The sequence below is a fragment of the Myotis nattereri genome (assembly GCF_964212035.1).
Source record: "Myotis nattereri genome assembly, chromosome: X".
NCBI lineage: Eukaryota > Metazoa > Chordata > Mammalia > Chiroptera > Vespertilionidae > Myotis > Myotis nattereri.
In genome coordinates this window covers 54,407,522-54,430,292 of record NC_138078.1, presented here as the reverse complement: position 1 = coordinate 54,430,292, position 22,771 = coordinate 54,407,522, and the positions used below count along the sequence as shown (strand labels likewise).

The following is a 22,771-nucleotide window of genomic DNA, read 5'->3' as shown; positions in this document are numbered from 1 at the left end:
GCCTCTGTATCTATTATTGTTCAAAAGTTTATAATGGTCTCTATTATCCATGAATGAGTGAGATCATGTGGTATTTTTCCTTCATTGACTGGCTTATTTCACTTAGCATAATGCTCTCCAGTTCCATCCATGCCGTTGCAAATGGTAAGAGGTCCTTCCTTTCTAGAGCAGCACAGTATTCCATCCTGTAGATGTACCACAGTTTTCTAATCCATTCATCTACTAATGGGCACTTAGGCTGTTTCCAGATCTTAGCTATGGTGAATTGTGCTGCTATGAACATAGGGGTGCATATATCCTTTCTGATTGGTGTTTCTGGTTTCTTGGGATATATTCCTAGAAGTGGGATCACAGGGTCAAATGGGAGTTCCATTTTCAGTTTTTTGAGGAAACTCCATACTGTCTTCCATAGTGGCTGCACCAGTCTGCATTCCCACCAGCAGTGCACAAGTGTTCCTTTTTCTCCACATCCTCCCCAGCAGTTGTCGTTTGTTGATTTGTTGATGAAAGCCAGTCTGACAGGTGTGAGATGGTACCTCATTGTTGTTTTGATTTGCATCTCTCGGATGATTAGTGACTTTGAGCATGTTTTCATATGTCTCTTGGCTTTGTGAATGTCCTCCTTTAAAAGGTGTCTATTTAGGTCCTTTGCCCATTTTTTGATTGGATTGTTTATCTTCCTTTTGTTAAGTTGTATGAGTTCCCTATGAATTTTGGAGATTAGGCCCTTATCAGATATGACATTGGCAAATATGTTTTCCCACACAGTGGGTTTTCTCGTTGTTTTGTTAATGGTTTCTTTTGCTGTGCAGAAGCTTTTTATTTTGATGTAGTCCCATTTGTTCATTTTCTCTTTAGTTTCAAGTGCCCTAGGAGCTGTATCAGTGAAGAAATTGCTTCGGCATATGTCTGAGATTTTGTTGCCTTTGGATTCTTCTAGAATTTTTATGGTTTCCTGTCGTACATTTAAGTCCTTTATCCATTTTGAGTTTATTTTTGTGAATGGGGTAATTTGGTGGTCTAGTTTCATTTTCTTGCATATATCGGTCCAATTTTCCCAACACCCTTTATTGAAGAGACTATCTTGGCGCCATTGTATGTTCTTGCCTCCTTTGTCAAATATTAATTGAGCATATTGGTTCGGGCTGATTTTTGGGCTCTGTATTCTATTCCATTGATCTATATGCCTATTCTTGTGCCAGTACCAGGCAGTTTTGAGAACAGTGGCTTTGTAATACATCTTGATATCTGGTATTGAGATCCCACCTACTTTGTTCTTTTTCAGGATTGCTGCAGCTATTCGGGGTCTTTTTTTATTCCAGATGAATTTTTGGAGAGTTCGTTCTAGATCTATGAAGTATGCCGTTGGTATTTTAATGGGAAGTGCGTTGAATTTATAGATTGCTTTGGGTAGTATGGACATTTGAATGATGTTGATTCTACCAATCCATGAACACGGTATGTTCTTCCATCTGTTTATGTCTTCCTCCATATCTTTTTTCAACGTCCTGTAGTTGTCTGAGTAGAGGTCTTTTACCTCTTTAGTTAAGTTTATTCCTAGGTAGCTTAATTTTTTTGGTGCGATGGTAAACGGGATTGTTTTTATAATCTCTCTTTCTGAAAGTTCACTATTGGTGTATAGAAATGCCTCAGATTTCTTGGGGTTAATTTTGTATCCTGCTACATTGCCAAATTCATGTATTAAGTCTAGTAGCTGTTTGATGGAGTCTCTAGGGTTTTGTATGTATAATATCATGTCGTCTGCAAATAAGGACAGTTTTACTTCCTCTTTTCCAATTTGGATGCCTTTTATTTCTTCTTCTTGCCGAATTGCAATGGCTAACACTTCCAGTACTATGTTGAACAGGAGTGGTGAGAGGGGGCATCCCTGTCTTGTTCCTGTTCTTAGGGGAAATGGTGTTAGTTTTTGTCCATTGAGTATGATGCTGGCTGTGGGCCTGTCATATATGGCTTTTATTATGTTGAGGTATGATCCTTCTACTCCCGCCTTACTGAGAGTTTTTATCAAAAATGGGTGTTGAATTTTGTCAAATGCTTTTTCTGCATCAATTGATATGACCATGTGGTTTTTTTCTTTCAATTTGTTTATGTGATGTATTACGTTTATTGATTTGCAGATATTGTACCATCCTTGCATCCCTGGGATAAATCCTACTTAGTCATGGTGCATGATCTTTCTTATGTACTCTTGTATCCGATTTGCTAAGATTTTGTTGAGGATTTTGGCATCTATGTTCATGAGGGATATTGGCTTGTAATTCTCTTTCATGGTGTTGTCTTTACCTGGTTTTGGTATTAAGGTGATGCTGGCTTCATAGAATGAGCTTGGAAGTGTTCCTTCCTCTTGAATTTTTTGTAGTAGTCTGAGGAGGATAGGTTTTAGTTCTTCCTTGAATGTTTGGTAAAATTCCCCTGTGAAGCCGTCTGGTCCTGGGCTTTTGTTTGATGGACGCTTTTTGATGACTGCTTCAATTTTTTCCATAGTTATTGGCCTGTTGAGATTTTTAGATTCTTCCTGATTCAGTTTTGGAATGTTGTATTTTTCTAGGAATTTGTCCATTTCCTCCAGGTTGTCTAGTTTGTTGGAGTAGAGCTGTCCATAGTATTTTTTAACAATCGTTTGTATTTCTGTGGGGTCTGTTGTTATTTCGCCTCTATCGTTTCTGATTTTGTTTATTTGGGTCCTCTCTCCTTGCATCATGGTGAGTCTGGCTAGAGGTTTGTCAATCTTGTTTATCCTTTCAAAGAACCAGCTCTTGGTTTTATTGATTTTCTGTATTGTTTTTTTTTTTGGTCTCTATGTCATTTATTTCTGCTCTAATCTTTATTATCTTCTTCCTTCTGCTCACTCTGGGGTTTTCTTGTTGCTGTCTTTCTAATTCTTTGAGTTGTAGAGTTAGATCATTTACTACCATTTTTTCTTGTTTTTTTGAGATAGGCCTGTAGAGCTATAAACTTTCCTCTCAGGACTGCTTTCATTGTGTCCCATAGGTTTTGGACTGTTGTATTTTCATTGTCATTAGTTTCCAGGATGTTTTTAATTTCTTCTTTGATCTCATTGGTAACCCAATCAATATTTAATAGCATGCTATTCAGCCTCCAGGTGTTTGAGTATTTTGGGTTGTTTTTATTGTAGTTTATTTCTAATATTATGCCATCGTGGTCTGCAAAGATGCTTTTTATGATTTCAATCTTCTTGAATTTGGGGATACTTTGCTTGTGACCCAATATATGGTCTATTTTTGAATATGTCTTATGAGCACATGAGTAGAATGTATATTCCCTGGCTTTGGGGTGAAGTGTTCTGAAGATGTCTATTAAGTCCATCTGATCTAGTGAGTCATTTAGGATTGCTGTATCTTTGCTGATTGTTTGTCTAGAGGGCTTATCCAGTGCTGTCAGTGGTGTATTAAAGTCCCCTACTATGATTGTATTGTTGTCGATCTCTCCTTTGATATCTTCCAGGAGTTTTTTTATGTATTTGGGTGCTCCCCCATTGGGTGCATATATGTTTACCAGGGTTATATCTTCTTGTTGTATTGATCCCTTTAGTATTATGAAGTGGCCTTCCTTATCTCTTGTTATGGCCTTCACTTTGAGGTCTATTTTGTCCGATATAAGTATTGCTACCCCAGCTTTCTTTTCCTTTCCATTTGCCTGAAAGATATTTTTCCATCCTTTCACTTTCAGTCTGTGTGATTCCCACTAATGAGGTGGGTTTCTTGTAGACAGCAGATGTATGGGTCATGTTTTTTTATCCATTCAGCCACTCGATATCTTTTGGTTGGAGCATTTAGTCCATTTACGTTTAAAGTTATTATTGAAAGGTACTTGTTTGTAGCCATTTCTTTTTTGTGTGTGGCTGTTTTCTTTCTGAGCTTTTTATTTCTTCTTTTTATACCAGTCCCTTTAGCATTCCTTGCATTGCTGGCTTGGTGGTGATAAACTCCCTTAGCCTTTTTTTGTCTGTGAAGCTTCTTATTTCCCCTTCAAGTTTGAATGATAGCCTTGCTGGATAGAGTATTCTTGGATTCAGTCCTTTGCTTTGCATCACTTTGTAAATTTCTGTCCATTCTTTTCTTGCCTGATGTGTTTCTGTTGAGAAATCATTTGATAATCTAATGGGAGATCCCTTGTATGTAACTTTCCGTCTCTCTCTTGCAGCCTGTAAGAGTCTCTCTTTGTCCTGAACACTTGCCATGGTAATTATGATGTGTCTTGGTGTGGGTCTTTTCGGGTTCACCTTGTTTGGGACTCTCTGGGCTTGTGTGACTTTGTTTTTCCCCACCTCAGGGAAGTTTTCTGATATTATTTCTTCTAATAGGTTTTCTAATCCTTGTTCATCTTTCTGTTGTTCTGGCACCCCTATTATTCGTATGTTGTTTCGTTTCATGTTGTCCCAAAGCTCCCTTAGGCTCTCCTCCTGTCTTTTAATTTTTTTCTCCAATTGCAATACATTTTGGTTTTGTTTTGCTTCCTTGTCTTCTAATTCACTAATTCGGTCCTCCACTTCTCCTAGTCTACTGTTGATACTTTCAATGGTGTTTTTTATTGCAGCTATATCACTCTTCATTTCTTCTTGGGTCTTACTTAAGTTGTTGATTTTTTCATCTGTTTCTTGTAGCTTCTTCCATATGTTATTGATTTTTTCATATGTTTCTTCTTCCTTCTTGCATAGGTAGTTGACTTTTTCATCTGTTTCTTCTTGCTTCTTGTTGAAGTTGTTGATTTTTTCCTCCATCCTGTTTATGGACTCTAGGACCCTTATTCTGAATTCTTTTTCTGTCATGTTGTATGCCTCTGTATTACTTAGCTGCTTTTCTGGAGAGTCCTCCTTCTCTTTCCTTTGGGGGTTTCTTTGTCTACCCATGTTTGATCTCACTGACATATCTAGACATTGAGTTGTTCAGTGGCTGCTCCCTGGGTTGCAGTGACTCCTTGGTCTGTGGTTGTTCTTCGCCGGTTGCGGTAGCAGCTGCTCCTCAGTTGGCAGCAGCTCCTCTGGTGGGTGCTGTTCACAGCTGTGGTGGCTCTTCTGGCTGGTGGGGGAGGCTTCACGTACAGCTGCTTTTCCTCAGCAGAGGGTGTGGTGCTCAGGAGGCTGCTGTTGCTTGGATCTACTGCGTTGATTTAAAGGCACAAAATACAACAGAACAAGGCACCACGTACCAGGCACTAAACACAAATATATTCACGATATTAATAACCCCCAAAAAAGGTGACCACCCGAATTAAGATAATTAGGGGATAAGGAAGAAGGAAGAGAAAAAGATAAAAGAGAAAAAAGAAAAGAAACGTAGGGACCAAAAAAAGGAGTGCAAAAATGAAATTGGGAAAAAGGAGGAGGGAAAATAAAAGCGAGAAAAGAAAAGAAAAATAAAAAGAGCGAAAAGAGAGAATGAAGTGGAAGAGGGGAAGAGACTTTTTATATGCGGAGAATACTCCTATAGAACCGCCACTAATCCCAACAAATTCCTGCAACAGCTCCCTGGAGATGGATGCAAACTAGAAACAACTAATAATATAATGATGAAAATAGAATGGAGGACACTAATCCCAAAATAAAATAAAGAAAAAATAAAATGGCACTTTAAAAAATGGTAAAATGGTAGCAGTAATAATACTGTTTAAAAATAAGAAGGTAGTAATTAAAAGGGTAAAATCAGGTGATGGAAAAAGAAGAGAAAAATATAGAAAAAAAGAAAGAAAAAAAATTGGTTTCTTAGTTAAAAGATGAAAAAAGAAAAAAAAAATTGCAGTAGTGAAGCTCCCTCGGTTCTTCTATTCTTCAGTATGGCTCGCCATTAGTCCTGCCAGGTATTCAGGAGAGTGTTGAGTTTCCCTGCGATACACTGTTCCTCTGTGTTATAAACCACAGTCCTTATTTTAAAGCAGGCCGTATTTGTTTCCCAGACTGCCTTATTTTGTGTTTAGCAAAGAGTCAGTTTGTGGGTCAGCCTCTGAGTGGAAGTGTTCTGGGGTTGGCCTCTGAGGCTATAAGGCTTCTCTATCGCATTTAAAACTGATTTGGAGAGGTCAACTATCCAGAGCTGGTTCCTTAATAGTTACCCACTCTGTGTTGTTGCTGGGATTGACAAGGCCCCTTGCTGACACTGGATTCGCTCTCCCCTTAGTGGTCTCCCTCGCTGCCCGCAAGACTCCGGCAACCTAGGAGTCCTGGGCACCCTGCTAAGCACTCAGAGTCGCTGTCTGTGCAGCTGTAGTGTGACCAGTGCTGAGGAGCGGACCGGGAAGGGCCAGGACCCGGGCAGCCGGGGCGCAGGGTTGGCCACAATGCCCATGGGCTGCGTCGATCTTGGCCGTGGAGCGCCAGCGGCGGCAGGACCCCACGACCAGCGTGGGTGCTGGGCCCAGCAAGGCCCCTCGGAGGCTGTGGCTCCTCGCACTCTATGGTGGAGTACTTGGGGGGCCCCAGAGGAGCCCCGGCAGCGCAGCCCAGCAGGCTGATCTCCAACTGGGAGCCCGCGGCCTTGCCTGCCCACAGCAAGCTCCTGCGGCCCAAAGCCTCCATCAAGCATCTGTGGTGGCCTGCGGCCCGGGGGCGCTCTCGGGGTTGGGGACTGCTCCACGCTGCGGCCGGGTTCTGTGGCAGCGCTTTGCAGCAGGCCGCCAGTCCAGGGAGGCCCCGAGTGGCCGCCTGCACTCCCAGGATGTACTGAGCCTTCACCAGGCGGCCCTCTGCGGGGATGTCAGGGGATGGCGGCCAGGTGGCAGACTTGGGCGCTGCCTCAGACTCGCGGTGAGGCCCAGGTGTGGTCCGAGGCGGCGGGACTCATGGGACGACCCCCCCCCCCCCCGCACTCCACTGGAGTCTCGGGTGGAGCCACTGGCACACACTGTTCTGGCCTAAATCTTTACTGTTGAAAGTATTACATAGGTCCTCCTATTTCCACCATTAACCTCTTCCAGCCTGCTCCCATCCCCCCCTCAAATCCCCACCACCCCATTTTCTGTGCCCAGGGGTTATGCATATATTCATACAAGCTCATTGGTTGAGCTCTTCCCACCCATCCTACCCAGCCTTCCTTCTCAGGTCAACAATCTGTTCATGCTTGTATGTCTCTATTTTTTTTTCAGACATGAAAATGTTTTTACTTTATTAATATATCATAAAAATGAGCATTTTTTATGCATAACACTTCATAGCTTTGCTCTTTGGAAATTTTTCTTTTCATTGTTGAAAGTATTACATATGTCTCCTCCCCGCCCCCCCCCCCCCACTGACCTCTCCCCACCCCCTACTGTCTGTGTCCTTTGGTAATACTTATATGCATGCATACAAGTCCCTTGGTTGATCTCTTAATCCCACCTCCCACCCTCCTCTGTCTTCCCTCTGAGGCTCCATGGTCTGTTTGGTGCTTCTATGTCTCTGGATCTGTTTTAATTCATCAGTTTATGTTGTTTATTATATTCCACACATAAGTGAGATCATGTGATACTTATCATTATCTGACTGGCTTATTTCGCTTAGCATAAGGCTCTCCAGGTCCATCCTTGCTGTTGCAAATGGTAAGAGTTCTTTCTTTTTTACAGCAGAGTAGTATTCCATTGTGTAGATGTACCACAGTTTTCTAATCCACTCATCTGCTGATGGGCACTTAGGCTGTTTCCAAATCTTAGCTATTATAAATTGGGCTGCTATGAACATAGGGGTGCATATATTGCTTGTTTTTCTTGTTTGTTCATTTGTTTCTTTCAGTTTTGTATCCCACATACAAGTGAAATCATATTCAATGGATTGAAAAAAAAAGATAAATTACTTAATAGAAACATGGGGAAAGGACATGAACAGGCAATTCATAAAAGAAATGGAAATGATCAGTATATACATGAAAACATGATCAGCCTTGCTAGTAATAAAATTAAAGTGTCTTTTTAAACATACTACATACAGATTAAAGAAATTATTAATGTCTATTATTGTTAAAGGTATGGGGAAACAGTCACTTTCTATACTAGTGATGGAAATATAATTGACTCCACTTTTTTAGTGAGCAGTTTCTCAATCTTCATAAAATGTTTTGTGCTTCCTTTGTCCTAACAGTTCTACTTGTAAGAATTTCCCCTAAGGAGATAGTATAATTAGTTCATATAGATCTAGGTAGAATGATCTTCCTTACTGTGTACTTACATTATAAAAATGGTCTAAATGTCTGCTATGAAATAATTTTTAGCTTTTACAAAGGATACGTTACAAAAAGTGGATCACAAAAGAATATATGTAATATGATCTCCTTCATGTAGTGTCAGATAATTGTTGTTAGTCTTCTAAATATTTTTATGCCTACACACATAAACCAAAGCTTATTAGATAGCATAATCCTATATAATAAAAGGGTAATATGCAAATTGACCCTAACAGCAGAATGACTGGTCACTATGACACACACTGACCACCAGGGGGCAGACGCTCAATGCAGAAGCCGCCCTCTGGTGGTCAGTGCGCTCCCACATGGGGGAGCTCTGCTGAGCCACAAGCCAGGCTGATGACTGCCAGCACGATGGTGGTGGTGGGAGCCTCTCCTGCCTCCTCAGCAGCGCTAAGGATGTCTGACTGCAGCTTAGGCCTGCTCCCCACTGGCAAGTGGACATCCCCCGAAGGCTCCCGGGCTGCCAGAGGGATGTCAGACTGCCAGTTTAGGCCTTATCCCCTGGGGAGCGGGCCTAAGCCAGTAGGTGGACATCACCCGAGGGGTCCCAGACTACGAGAAGGCACAGGCCGGGCTGAGGGACCTCCCCAAGTGCACAAATTTTTGTGCACCAGGCCTCTAGTATTATATAAAATATTTAGCACAGTTCTTGGCACATAACATTCAACAAATGGTTGCTGCTATTATTGAAAGCATTCAATGCCGGGGTCCAACCCCAGCAGGTCCAGGGGTCCCCAAAGGTGTGGACGGAGTTGGCGAAGAAGGAATGACACGGAGACAGCGTTCAGTTGATCAGCAGCCTAGCCAGGATCTCCAGCCAAGTTCTGGTCTGGATCTCCAGCGAAGTTCTGGTTCGGATCTCCAGGTTCTTCAGCCAGGTTCTCTTGCTATGTTCTATCCAGGTTCTGTAGCCATGTTCCCTCGCTAGGTTCTCCAGCCAGGTTCGGTCCAGGTTCTCCAGCCAGGTTCACTCACCAGGATCTAGTCAGGTTCTCTTGCCAATTTCTGTAGTCAGGTTCAGTCCAGGATCTTTTGCCATGTTCTCTCGCTAGGTTCTGTCTCTAGATTCTGTGTAGGTTCTGTGTCTAGGTTCTGAGTGTAGGTTCTGTCTTCTAAGTTCTGTCTTCTTAGTTCTGTGTCTTGCTGTCTTGTTACATCTGTATTTATACCAGTTGATTCAATCCTATCATTCTCTATTACAAAGGTTAGGGCATTTCTTATCTCCATTCCAGGGAGTAAAGATTATGTAGCTTAAGCATGATTGTTCGTAGTTAAAGTGATTAATTACCCGCCTGGCACTTAGTTGAGGGGTTTTATTCCCTCCCTAACTTCAGGGGAAAATCCCTACCTGGGGAAACAATCTTTCTCAGAGAGGAGACCTTGGTTAAAACACATAGTGCCAAGAAGGTGAGCAAACATATTAAGAACAGTATGCCATATATGCCAGGACCCTTGAAACAGCAAGGATGGACTGGCTCCCAGCAATTCAAGTCCAGTGTTCTGCCATCAGGTTCTGTGCTAAATATTTATGATAAATAAGATATGGACTGTCTTTGAGGAACTCTGTCTATTGGTCATCATCGCTTACCAATTGCCCATTCTACAGTAATGTTGGCTTTCAGGTGAATAGTTGAAATGTAGGGTGGTCAGTGTGGAGTGTCTAATTTGTATCATCCTCACCCCAGGCTATTGTTTTGAAATAAGTGAAAGCTTCCCCTTATTTAAAAGTTAAAACAACAAAGATTGTTTTAAAATTCTCTTCAAGATGAAGATGGAACCAGCTTGAATTCAAGTATCCTGGCAGCACTCCGAAAAATGCAGGATGGCTATTTTGGTGGGGCAAGGTAAGTGACCTCTACATACTCTTTAGTGAAATGAAATGAAACTTGGAAGCTGGGGACAGTAATCATAAACTTGTTATGCCTTTCTGTATATCATTTTTATAGCTGCATTTTTATATTAAATTTATTGAGGTGTCATTGGTTAATAAGATTATATAGGTTTGAAGTGTAAAATTCTGATACATCATCTGTATATTGCATTGTGTGCCCACCATCCAAAGCAAATCATCTTCTGTCACCATATATTTGACTGCCTTTACCCTTTCCTAAGCCCCCACCCCCCATACCTCCTGGTAACCGCCATACTGTGGTCTGTGTCTATATGTTTTTCTTTTGTTTATTTTTCTTATTTGTTCATTTTTTGCTTTTAGTTTTGTACCCCATATATAAGTGAAATCATATGGTTCTTAAATTTTCCTGTCTGATTTATTTCAGTTAGCATGATAGTCTTTCTATGTATCTTTAATAAAAACCTCATCCTATTCAGAGAAGCTTGTGTTTGATAGCTTGAATGAAGGAACTGAATGTTATATAGAAACATTGGAATTTTTCCTCACCATGACCTTTGCCTAGAACTTAACAATTCAATGAATAAAAAAACTTATTCTTTAAAATATGGTTATTGGACTATTCAATTCTGGCTACTTTTATTTTCTTTTTCCCTAAGTTTTTATTTTTGAAAAATGTCAAGCTAACAGAAATCATATTGAAAATTTCTCTCTCCCCCTGACCTTCCTTCCACTCCTCCCTCCCTTTCTTCTTCCCTACCTTTCTCTCTCTCTCTCTCTCTCTCTCTCTCTCTCTCTCTCTCTCTCTCCCACCCCCTCTCTCACACAGACTTTTTTTTTTTTTTGCTGAACTCTGTGAGAGTTAGCCAGAAACATCACAACTCTTCTTCCCTAAATCAGTTTCTGTCTTCTAAGAACAAGGGTATTCTCATACATAACTGCAGTATAATCATCACCCTCAGAAAATTTATTACTGATACAATACTGTTGTCTAATATAAAGCTCATATTCAAAATCCTCAATTTGTCCCAATAATGTTTTCCCATAGCTGTTTTTCCACTCCCGGATCCAATCAAAGATCACACATTGGCATTTAGTTATTTACCTCCTTGATGTGTTCTTTTTTATGAGAGAGGAGAGAGAGAGAGAGAGAGAGAGAGAGAGAGAGAGAGAGAGAGAGAGATGTTGTTTCATTGCCTGATCCTTGTATGTGCCTTGACTGGGGATCAAACCCAAACCTTGGCATATGGGGACAATGCTGTAACCGACTGAGCTACCCAACCAGGATGATGTCTTTTAATGTACAATTCCCCAATCTTTTGTTAATCTTTCATTACAGTTTTGAAGACAGAAGGTCGGTTATTTTGCAGAATGCCTCTCAATTTGGTTAAAGTGGTACCTGTCAGGTTTTTCCACATCCTTTGTCCATCAGTCTTTCACCAAATGGTCTTACCTTTCATTGATAATCATTTATTATTACTGGAGTGGTAAAATGATGATTCTGTTTCTATCATTCTGTGTAAATTTACTATTTGGAACCTTTCTCTTAAAAAATAACTTTCCCCTACCGTTTTATTTTGTAGTTTTAGTGTCAGCATAGATTTATGGATTTTTATTTTGTTTATTATATCATGCTCCATTCCAGTAATTATTTATTTCAGTGTTCAAATTATACAAGATCTGGCCATTGGGAGCCCCTTCAAACTACCTTCTTTAGAAAATCAGTACTATTGACTTTTCCTTTGGGCTTTGCAATTGGCTTTATAAGTAGGAAAGGATATGATTTAGTCTATTATAATTTATAAAATTTTCAAATACCATCTTTTTATTTTCAAAATGGTCTTTATGAGTATTTTTTAATGATGTGTGATGGATTAGTGATAGTTTTTCTTCATTCTGTCCTAGCTTCTCTGGTAGCCAATGGAAATTTTGGCCAGATGTTTGGCATAGTTATCAACAGAGCAGCATAGCAGTGAAAGAAAGCCAAACTGATCTGGTGGATTGTGAACTCATAATTGTAGTTTTTGTTAACATAGTACCGTAACATACAATACACTGTACCTAGGAGTGCAGTAAAATTTTACTTTATATAATTTATACTAATGTATAAACATTAGTAATACCCTAACATAACATTCTGGATATCTTTTTTCACTAAATTGTATTGTCTTAAAAAGCATTTTTCTCTGATTTTCTGTTTTCTATTTACCTTCTAATTGTCAGGGTTCAAACAGGTAAATTATCAGAGTTTTTGACAACATCTTGCTGCACGCATTTGAGTTTCATGGACCCTGGACCTGAAAGTAAGCTGTACAGTGAAGATTACAATGACTATAGTGAGCTAGAATCCTGTGACTGGATGAATAGCTATGATTCAACCAGTAATGGTAAGGAGGCTTCATAAAGTCACTGGCCTTGCTGGACAAGAATACAAACTATTGCTGTGTATCCTCCTTACTATACGTCACTGCCAGCGGTCTTACAGTCTTACAGCAGTCTCTGTTTAATACACCTACTTTTTGTTTGGCTTTACTTTTCATCCTCCTACTTACCTTTGGTTTCTGGACTAATATCTCTGTTATGATTGTGGACTATGAAATTGGACTATCCTTTACTAAGATTAGGGAAGAGTTCTCTGCTGGGCATATAAAATGGCTAGAGATTTCAAAATGACAGGAAGCAGTGATGAGTGAGAGATATTTAATCAAATTATATATGTACACTACTGCTTAGAGTGTTTTTTATATATAATAGTATATGGGCACTTTAGAATCTCAGAGGACTGCGTAGTTTGCAAAAAAAAAACACAAAAAACCTCTTCAGTATTATGCATGTTGCTTTTTTATATTTCAAACTAGACAAATAAAACACAACAGCATCTAATTGGTTTTTAGGAATACTAAGATGACAGTTAGAAAACATCATAGGGGCATAATTAAAAATGTCTAAAAAGAACCCCAAAGTGTTAAAATACTGACCTAGGCAGGGCAAGCATTACCATGCTTGAATCCCAAAGGCAAAGGGGCAATAGGAGTAAATTATTCTAACTAAAACATAATTTGTCTGAGTATTTAAATGTTAGCCTATATATTAAAGCAGCTAATTTCTTTATCTTAAGAAATAACGATAAAAGAACATATAAATAAATTAGCATTCCTCAATGTGGTAGCAAAGCATAATCTCATATATAATAGACCAACACAATAGCAGTCAGAAGGAATATTTTCTTGTTTGGGCTCAGCATTTACTCACCTAAGTACCATTTAATTCATCCTGTACTTGTTTTTATAAGATCTAAAGTAGTATGAATTTCTTTGTTGGGAAAGTGCATTAAATATAAGGTTATTTCCTGTTACCAAAGGTAACAATAGTCATGATATCTAGCTTGGCATAAGCTGAACTATTTTGAAAACCAGACAAGAATGATTATATATTGAGGTCCTTTGCTATTCCATGGGCAATTGTGATTTTCATATGTAGCATTCTCTTAGATTAATTTCTAAAATATATGTTTTTAATAATATGTGTTACTGAATTTGATATGCATTCTGAGTCACTTTTTCCTCTCTGAATTTACTCATTCACGGTTTCACAATGGATGTGTCTATAGCTTGCCAGCCCTTATATGAGAAGAGCACTTCTCTCCAGATTCTTTTTTTTTTAAGTATAGTTGGTATACAATATATATTAGTTACATTCGTTTCAAGTCCATATTTTTATAATCCTCCACTGAAGAATCTAGATTGTATTCAAGGTTATAATATTTGCCATTAGGATATCCCTGAGTATGAGTTCCCATTCTTACAGTTTTGCTAGTTCCCATTAGTCATGTCAGAGTACAGAAAGACATCTTAAGAGATCACCAAAGATTATTTAAAAAAAAAACAACAGTTGATGCATAAATGACCTAGAACTGTGGTCAGCAAACTGTGGCTTGCGAGCCACATGCGGCTCTTTGGCCCCTTGAGTGTGGCTCTTTGTAAGCCTCAGGAGTACCCTAATTAAATTAATAACAATGTACCTACCTATATAGTTTAAGTTTAAAAAATTTGGCTTCAAAAGAAATTTCAATCGTTGTACTGTTGATATTTGGCTCTGTTGACTAATGAGTTTGCCAACAACTGACCTAGAAGATTTCAGTATTGATCCAAACACTGTGCTTTTCCAATTATAAATGTTGTGAATGTTCATGTAAAGTCTGAGATGTTAAGCATCCACAGGGTATATGCATATTTTTATTTCCATTATCCATAGCCAGAGATAATGTATGTGAAAGAGGGGGAGCCCAAGAGCATAGGGACTATATCTGTGTTCTTCACCACTGAGAACTCAGCATCTAGTATACCTAGTGGTACACAGTAGGCAATAAATATTTGGTGAATAAATGAATGAGGTGACTAAAAAGGCAAATGTGTGGCTAGTAGTCCTTTCAACACCAATGCCACACAGAGATTTTATTGTCATTAGCAGTTGTACCTTGCCATTTGTGGAATCTGTCTGTTTTTAGCTAGGCTCAATGTTTACTGGAAGATTTTTGCCCTTCCTCACAAAAGCCTCATCATACCAGTGAGACTCAAAGGACCTTATTCTGCTCCTTCTCCACCATCACTATCACCACCACTATCATTATATGCTTGCATATGAAATGCTTGCACCATCTCTCCTATATTAACATCATACTGCTTCCAGGGGCCCTAATATTGTCTCAGAAAAGTTGAAGAACAGGTGGGTCCTGGTAAATGACCATAGTTTTTTTAAATGGTAAAGCTATGAGTTTATTTAATGATCACACACTTTTTACTCCATGAGCTAAAACAACCTACTTCTGGTGCTATGTTGTGGTCACATAATTCAGTCATTCTGTTTGGTGGGTTAAATTGTGATGTAAATAAAAGGTTCACTTTTTTCTTTTCACCCTCTCCCCACTCACCTTGCAGCTCACTGTGGTGATGACGTTGCTCGTTATTTAGATCACCTTTTGGCGCACACTGCTCCCCATCCTAAACTAGCTCCTACCTCACAGAAGGGAGGGCTAGATCGGTTCCGAACTGCTGTACAAACAACCTGTGATATAATGTCCTTGGTGACCAAGGCCACGGAGCTGCATGTACAAAGTGAGTAATGCCAGGACTCACTGGAGTCAGGTACAGGATGATGTGAAGCCCAGTATATGGGAGGGAGCATTTATTACAGTGTAAGCAGGAACTTTGTTTTGTTTTTTATATGGTTTTTATTGATTTCAGAGAGAGGAAAGGAGAGGGAGAGAGAGATAGACACAGCAATGATGAGAGAGAATCATTGATTGGCTGACTCCTGCACACCGCCTACTGGGGATGGAGCTTCCAACCCGGGCATGTACCCTGACCAGGAATCGAACTGTGACCTCTTGGTTCATAGGTCGATGCTCAACCACGAGCCATGCTGGCTGAGCAGGAACTTTGTTTTTTGTTCACTGCTTCATCCCAAGCACGTTTAATAGTACTGAGAACATATTAGACGCTCAAATATTTGTAAAATTAATGAATTAGGTATAATTTTGCTGTATATAGTGCTATGTAGTCTGGCTTAACTAGTTACATAGTGAGAAGAGACAAAATAAGAGACTTAGGGCATAGTTAATTGTAAGATAAAAATATCAAAATGGTGGAAAGTGTTTTTTCTGTTGGTAATAATTTTATTTAAAGAGAAAGCATTGCAAGCTATTACAAGAGTGCCTTGCAATGGAAAAGGAGATATTCTCCCTTAAGTAAACTACATCTGGTTCCCTTTGGCCAGCTGTCACTTTTATAGTCAGTTGGTCCAGCAATGTAGAGCTGTTTATCAACTATAGCACTCATTCTTCAACAACTTTGCCATTCACCTCTCCATGACCACTACCCTCATTCAGTAGTATTTGTAGTGGAAAATGTCTTTTAGACACATTGCCAGAATAGTAGTCATGGTCCCCAAGAGTGTTCAATGCCTCCGTAGTAGCTTCATGTGAAGGGACAGAAGGGATAGATTATTGGCCACACCTGAAGGACATAATATTAACATGTACAGGTGATGAGAATGATTGAGATGCATGCTCTTGCTGTCTAAAACTTTATTGATCATTACTAACCAAATATATTAAAACATGAACATTGGAGAATCATTTAACATTTAGAATAAGGGAAAGCTTAGAATTCCCTTCAAGTAAGCTTCATTGACAAAGGGCTTATGTGAAGAAATAAACTTTATTAAGTTAGACTTTTAGATTATAAATCACAAAACTTGAGTTTAATTCCCCGCTCTACTACTTGCTTGCGTGAACAGTTATTTGAGCTCTGAATCTCTATTTCTGTATCTGTAAATGCTGAAAATGACAAGAGGGCCTCTACTTAGAGTCTCTCTTCATGTAGAAATACATGGTAAGTATTTCAACAATGGGTTGTAAGTAAAACTCTTAAGAATATCTCAAAGTTGATCAGCCACTACATATTTTGATTCCCTAGATAGGATCATCTATTTGTCTATTCTCAAGGAAATCCCATTGTGAGCAGCCAGATATTCTCCTAGGGAAGTCCAGGAAATGTAAAACATAACTGGGTTCTTTCTGTGATACACGGTATATTCCCAAAGCATCAGTGATAGTACCATTGTGGTATTGGTTACATTTTAAGACTTTAATATCAGCTGATGCTACAATTCTGGACATTCCATTCAAAAATGTTTCTTGATTGGTTGAACATTTCTTACATTATTTGATTTCTATATTTCTTTTCTTTGATGTTACCCAGAAGGATAAACTTCTATAAAGAACCAAACATATGTAACTTCATTGTTGAGATCAACTGTGAATTTTTGTTAGTCTCCTAATTATCTAACCTTTATCATAAATGTCAACCTTTTGCAGATGTTCACATGTATCTTCCTGCAAAGATAGTTCAGGCTTCCCGGCCTTTATTCAACTTACTTGACTCACCTCCTCCCCCACAAGAGGACCAGGTAAACTTGCACGTGAGGTTTTTCTATCAGCTTTTTGCAAAATGCTATCCTAATGGAAAATAACAGAACTAGCCATTATGGTTTCTGCTACTAACTGGTGGTAGGCAAAATCCTACCCTGGTGAAGATACATGACCTTTTCAGTTCACTTTTAAAATGGGCAAGTTTTTCTAGCCGGGCTTTATGAAATCTAGATTGCTTTATCATATGTGTTGAAGGTTTCTTTTTTTTTTTGTTTACTTTTCATCAAAATTTAACAAATTCGTTTATCACCACCAAGCCAGCAATGCAAGGAATGCTAAAGGGACTGGCATAAAAAGAAGAAATAAAAAGCTCAGAAAGAAAACAGCCACACACAAAAAAAGAAATGGCTACAAACAAGTAACTTTCAATAATAACTTTAAACATAAACGGACTAAATGCTCCAAACAAAAGACATCGAGTGGCTGAATGGATAAAAAAAACATGACCCATACATCTACTGTCTACAAGAAACCCACCTCATTAGAAGGGACTCACACAGACTGAAAATGAAAGGATGGAAAAATATCTTTCAGGCAAATGGAAAGGAAAAGAAAGCTGGGGTAGCAATACTTATATCGGACAAAATAGACCTCAAAGTGAAGGCCATAACAAGAGATAAGGAAGGCCACTTCATAATACTAAAGGGATCAATACAACAAGAAGATATAACCCTGGTAAACATATATGCACCCAATGCAGGAGCACCCAAATTCATAAAAAAACTCCTGGAAGATATCAAAGGAGAGATCGACAACAATACAATCATAGTAGGAGACTTTAATACACCACTGACAGCACTGGATAAGCCCTCTAGACAAACAATCAGCAAAGATACAGCAATCCTAAATGACTCACTAGATCAGATGGACTTAATAGACATCTTCAGAACACTTCACCCCAAAGCCAGGGAATATACATTCTACTCATGTGCTCATAAGACATATTCAAAAATAGACCATATATTGGGTCACAAGCAAAGTATCCCCAAATTCAAGAAGATTGAAATCATAAAAAGCATCTTTGCAGACCACGATGGCATAATATTAGAAATAAACTACAATAAAAACAACCCAAAATACTCAAACACCTGGAGGCTGAATAGCATGCTATTAAATATTGATTGGGTTACCAATGAGATCAAAGAAGAAATTAAAAACATCCTGGAAACTAATGACAATGAAAATACAACAGTCCAAAACCTATGGGACACAATGAAAGCAGTCCTGAGAGGAAAGTTTATAGCTCTACAGGCCTATCTCAAAAAACAAGAAAAAATGGTAGTAAACCATCTAACTCTACAACTCAAAGAATTAGAAAGACAGCAACAAGAAAACCCCAGAGTGAGCAGAAGGAAGGAGATAATAAAGATTAGAGCAGAAATAAATGACATAGAGACCAAAAAAACAATACAGAAAATCAATGAAACCAAGAGCTGGTTCTTTGAAAGGATAAACAAGATTGACAAACCTCTGGCCAGACTCACCAAGAAGCAAGGAGAGAGGACCCAAATAAACAAAATCAGAAACGATAGAGGCGAAATAACAACAGACCCCACAGAAATACAAACGATTGTTAAAAAATACTATGGACAGCTCTACTCCAACAAACTAGACAACCTGGAGGAAATGGACAAATTCCTAGAAAAATACAACATTCCAAAACTGAATCAGGAAGAATCTAAAAATCTCAACAGGCCAATAACTATGGAAGAAATTGAAGCAGTCATCAAAAAGCGTCCATCAAACAAAAGCCCAGGACCAGACGGCTTCACAGGGGAATTTTACCAAACATTCAAGGAAGAACTAAAACCTATCCTCCTCAGACTACTACAAAAAATTCAAGAGGAAGGAACACTTCCAAGCTCATTCTATGAAGCCAGCATCACCTTAATACCAAAACCAGGTAAAGACAACACCATGAAAGAGAATTACAGGCCAATATCCCTCATGAACATAGATGCCAAAATCCTCAACAAAATCTTAGCAAATCGGATACAAGAGTACATAAGAAAGATCATGCACCATGACTAAGTAGGATTTATCCCAGGGATGCAAGGATGGTACAATATCCGCAAATCAATAAACGTAATACATCACATAAACAAATTGAAAGAAAAAAACCACATGGTCATATCAATTGATGCAGAAAAAGCATTTGACAAAATTCAACACCCATTTTTGATAAAAACTCTCAGTAAGGCGGGAGTAGAAGGATCATACCTCAACATAATAAAAGCCATATATGACAGGCCCACAGCCAGCATCATACTCAATGGACAAAAACTAACACCATTTCCCCTAAGAACAGGAACAAGACAGGGATGCCCCCTCTCACCACTCCTGTTCAACATAGTACTGGAAGTGTTAGCCATTGCAATTCGGCAAGAAGAAGAAATAAAAGGCATCCAAATTGGAAAAGAGGAAGTAAAACTGTCCTTATTTGCAGACGACATGATATTATACATACAAAACCCTAGAGACTCCATCAAACAGCTACTAGACTTAATACATGAATTTGGCAATGTAGCAGGATACAAAATTAACCCCAAGAAATCTGAGGCATTTCTATACACCAATAGTGAACTTTCAGAAAGAGAGATTATAAAAACAATCCCGTTTACCATAGCACCAAAAAAATTAAGCTACCTAGGAATAAACTTAACTAAAGAGGTAAAAGACCTCTACTCAGACAACTACAGGACGTTGAAAAAAGATATGGAGGAAGACATAAACAGATGGAAGAACATACCGTGTTCATGGATTGGTAGAATCAACATCATTCAAATGTCCATACTACCCAAAGCAATCTATAAATTCAACGCACTTCCCATTAAAATATCAACGGCATACTTCATAGATCTAGAACGAACTCTCCAAAAATTCATCTGGAATAAAAAAAGACCCCGAATAGCTGCAGCAATCCTGAAAAAGAACAAAGTAGGTGGGATCTCAATACCAGATATCAAGATGTATTACAAAGCCACTGTTCTCAAAACTGCCTGGTACTGGCACAAGAATAGGCATATAGATCAATGGAATAGAATAGAGAGCCCAAAAATCAGCCCGAACCAATATGCTCAATTAATATTTGACAAAGGAGGCAAGAACATACAATGGCGCCAAGATAGTCTCTTCAATAAATGGTGTTGGGAAAATTGGATGGATATATGCAAGAAAATGAAATTATACCACCAACTTACACCATACACAAAAATAAACTCAAAATGGATAAAGGACTTAAATGTATGACAGGAAACCATAAAAATTCTAGAAGAATCCAAAGGCAACAAAATCTCAGACATATGCTGAAGCAATTTCTTCACTGATACAGCTCCTAGGGCACTTGAAACTAAAGAGAAAATGAACAAATGGGACTACATCAAAATAAAAAGCTTCTGCACAGCAAAAGAAACCATTAACAAAACAACGAGAAAACCCACTGTGTGGGAAAACATATTTGCCAATGTCATATCTGATAAGGGCCTAATCTCCAAAATTTATAGGGAACTCATACAACTTAACAAAAGGAAGATAAACAATCCAATCAAAAAATGGGCAAAGGACCTAAATAGACACCTTTCAAAAGAGGACATTCACAAAGCCAAGAGACATATGAAAACATGCTCAAAGTCACTAATCATCCGAGAGATGCAAATCAAAACAACAATGAGGTACCATCTCACACCTGTCAGACTGGCTTTCATCAACAAATCAACAAACGACAACTGCTGGGGAGGATGTGGAGAAAACGGAACACTTGAGCACTGCTGGTGGGAATGCAGACTGGTGCAGCCACTATGGAAGATAGTATGGAGTTTCCTCAAAAAACTGAAAATGGAACTCCCATTTGACCCTGTGATCCCACTTCTAGGAATATATCCCAAGAAACCAGAAACACCAAACAGAAAGGATATATGCACACCTATGTTCATAGCAGCACAATTCACCATAGCTAAGATCTGGAAACAGCCTAAGTGCCCATCAGTAGATGAATGGATTAGAAAACCGTGGTACATCTACACGATGGAATACTATGCTGCTCTAAAAAGGAAGGAACTCTTACCATTTGCAACGGCATGGATGGAACTGGAGAGCATTATGCTAAGTGAAATAAGCCAGTCAATGAAGGAAAAATACCACATGATTTCACTCATTCTTGGATAATAGAGACCATTATAAACTTTTGAACAATAATAGATACAGAGGCAGAGCTGCCTGAACAGATTGTCAAACTGCAGCGGGAAGGCCAGGGAGGGTTGAGGGGCAGGAGGTAGTGGGGTAAGAGATCAACCAAAGGACTTGTATGCATGCATATAAGCATTACCAATGGACATAGGACACTGGGGGATAGAGGGGGCTAGGGGACTGTCTAGGGCGGGGGGGGGGGAAATGGACACATATGTAATACCCTTTGTAATACTTTAAGCAATAAAGAAAAAATAAATAAAAAGGAGATAAAAAAATTTAACAAATTCTTATGGGAAAACTTTAGAGATGAAAAGATCAACACTCTAGGGCAGTGATGGTGAACTTGTGACACGCGTGTTAGAGGTGACATCCGAACTCATTTTTTTGATTGATTTTTTTTGTTAAATGGCATTTAAATATATAAAATCAATATCAAAAATATACATCTTTGTTTTACTATGGTTGCAAATATCAAAAAATTTCTATATGTGACATGGCACCAGAGTTAAGTTCGGGTTTTTCAAAATGCTGACACGCCAAGCTCAAAAGGTTCGCCATCACTGCTCTAGGGCAATATTTAAGTTGAGCACTTGTGGACTTAATTTTTTTACCGTTTCTCAAACTAAAGGTTCCCTCAGTTCGTGTAGAAATACATCTTCCAAGAGACCAGTCTGGGGAGGTTGACTTCAAAGCACTGGTTTTACAGTTAAAGGAGACCTCCAGCTTCCAGGGACAAGCTGATATCCTCTACATGCTATATACTATGAAGTAAGTGATGGATATTATCAATCTACTTTAATGTTCATATGGAGAGAAAGAGTAGTATAGTTAATATAGCATAGCTTTGGAGTCTCACTGATCTAGATTTGAATACAGTTTTGTAACCTCAAGGCCTCAATTGTCCTCATTTATAAAAGTTGGATTATGCCTACCTCACAGGTGGTAGAAACATTTCTGCCTGAGAGGCAGGTGCAAACAATGGCTAAACCCAGTGACAGGGATGGAGATTCAGAATTGTGGCTGCTGGGGTCTGGTAGCCACCATTACTGGGATAGAACAAGGCCAAAAATGTACAAACAGGCCTGTCCCTGCCTATTCAACCCCCATCCATCCCAGCAGAGCCTAATGAAAGCACCTGGGACACCTTGGGTAGTACAGCACTTCTGGCAGCATCTAACTGCAAGAAGCAGCGCTGGGCCAGAGCCCCATCACCTGCCACATTTTCCCACAAGGGTGCTGCCATGATACTGAGGGGACACCCCATCCCAGGGAATATGGGGGCATTTTCCTTAGCCAAGGCAACAGGCCCCACACAAATAACAGAAGCTTTAGCAGGGCAATAAGAAAAAATGAAAACTTGCACTTCACCTACTGGAAAACAAATGAACAAACAAAAAACTCTCCTTCTCACCTGCTAAATAGTGAAGTGTCAGGTACTTCCTAAAAAGCAGATTTCATAACATATGACCCAGCCACCACTCTTCAGGTATCTACCCAAAACTGAATATATATATATATATATATATATATATATATATATATATATATATG

At 39.1% G+C, this 22,771-nt stretch overlaps 1 protein-coding gene across 1 annotated transcript in view; it reads left to right on the top strand.

Annotated features, from left to right (window-relative positions):
* The window catches only part of PHKA1 (phosphorylase kinase regulatory subunit alpha 1), a gene marked incomplete at its 3' end in the record, with an annotated part of 280,015 nt that overhangs the window by 190,565 nt on the left and 66,679 nt on the right, over positions 1 to 22,771 (top strand). The window contains exons 17-21 of the mRNA XM_081081650.1: positions 9,958 to 10,036; positions 12,265 to 12,428; positions 14,979 to 15,155; positions 16,919 to 17,010; positions 21,849 to 21,988. Coding sequence (XP_080937776.1) covers positions 9,958 to 10,036; positions 12,265 to 12,428; positions 14,979 to 15,155; positions 16,919 to 17,010; positions 21,849 to 21,988 — 652 coding nt within the window. The remainder of the gene's footprint in view (positions 1 to 9,957; positions 10,037 to 12,264; positions 12,429 to 14,978; positions 15,156 to 16,918; positions 17,011 to 21,848; positions 21,989 to 22,771) is intronic.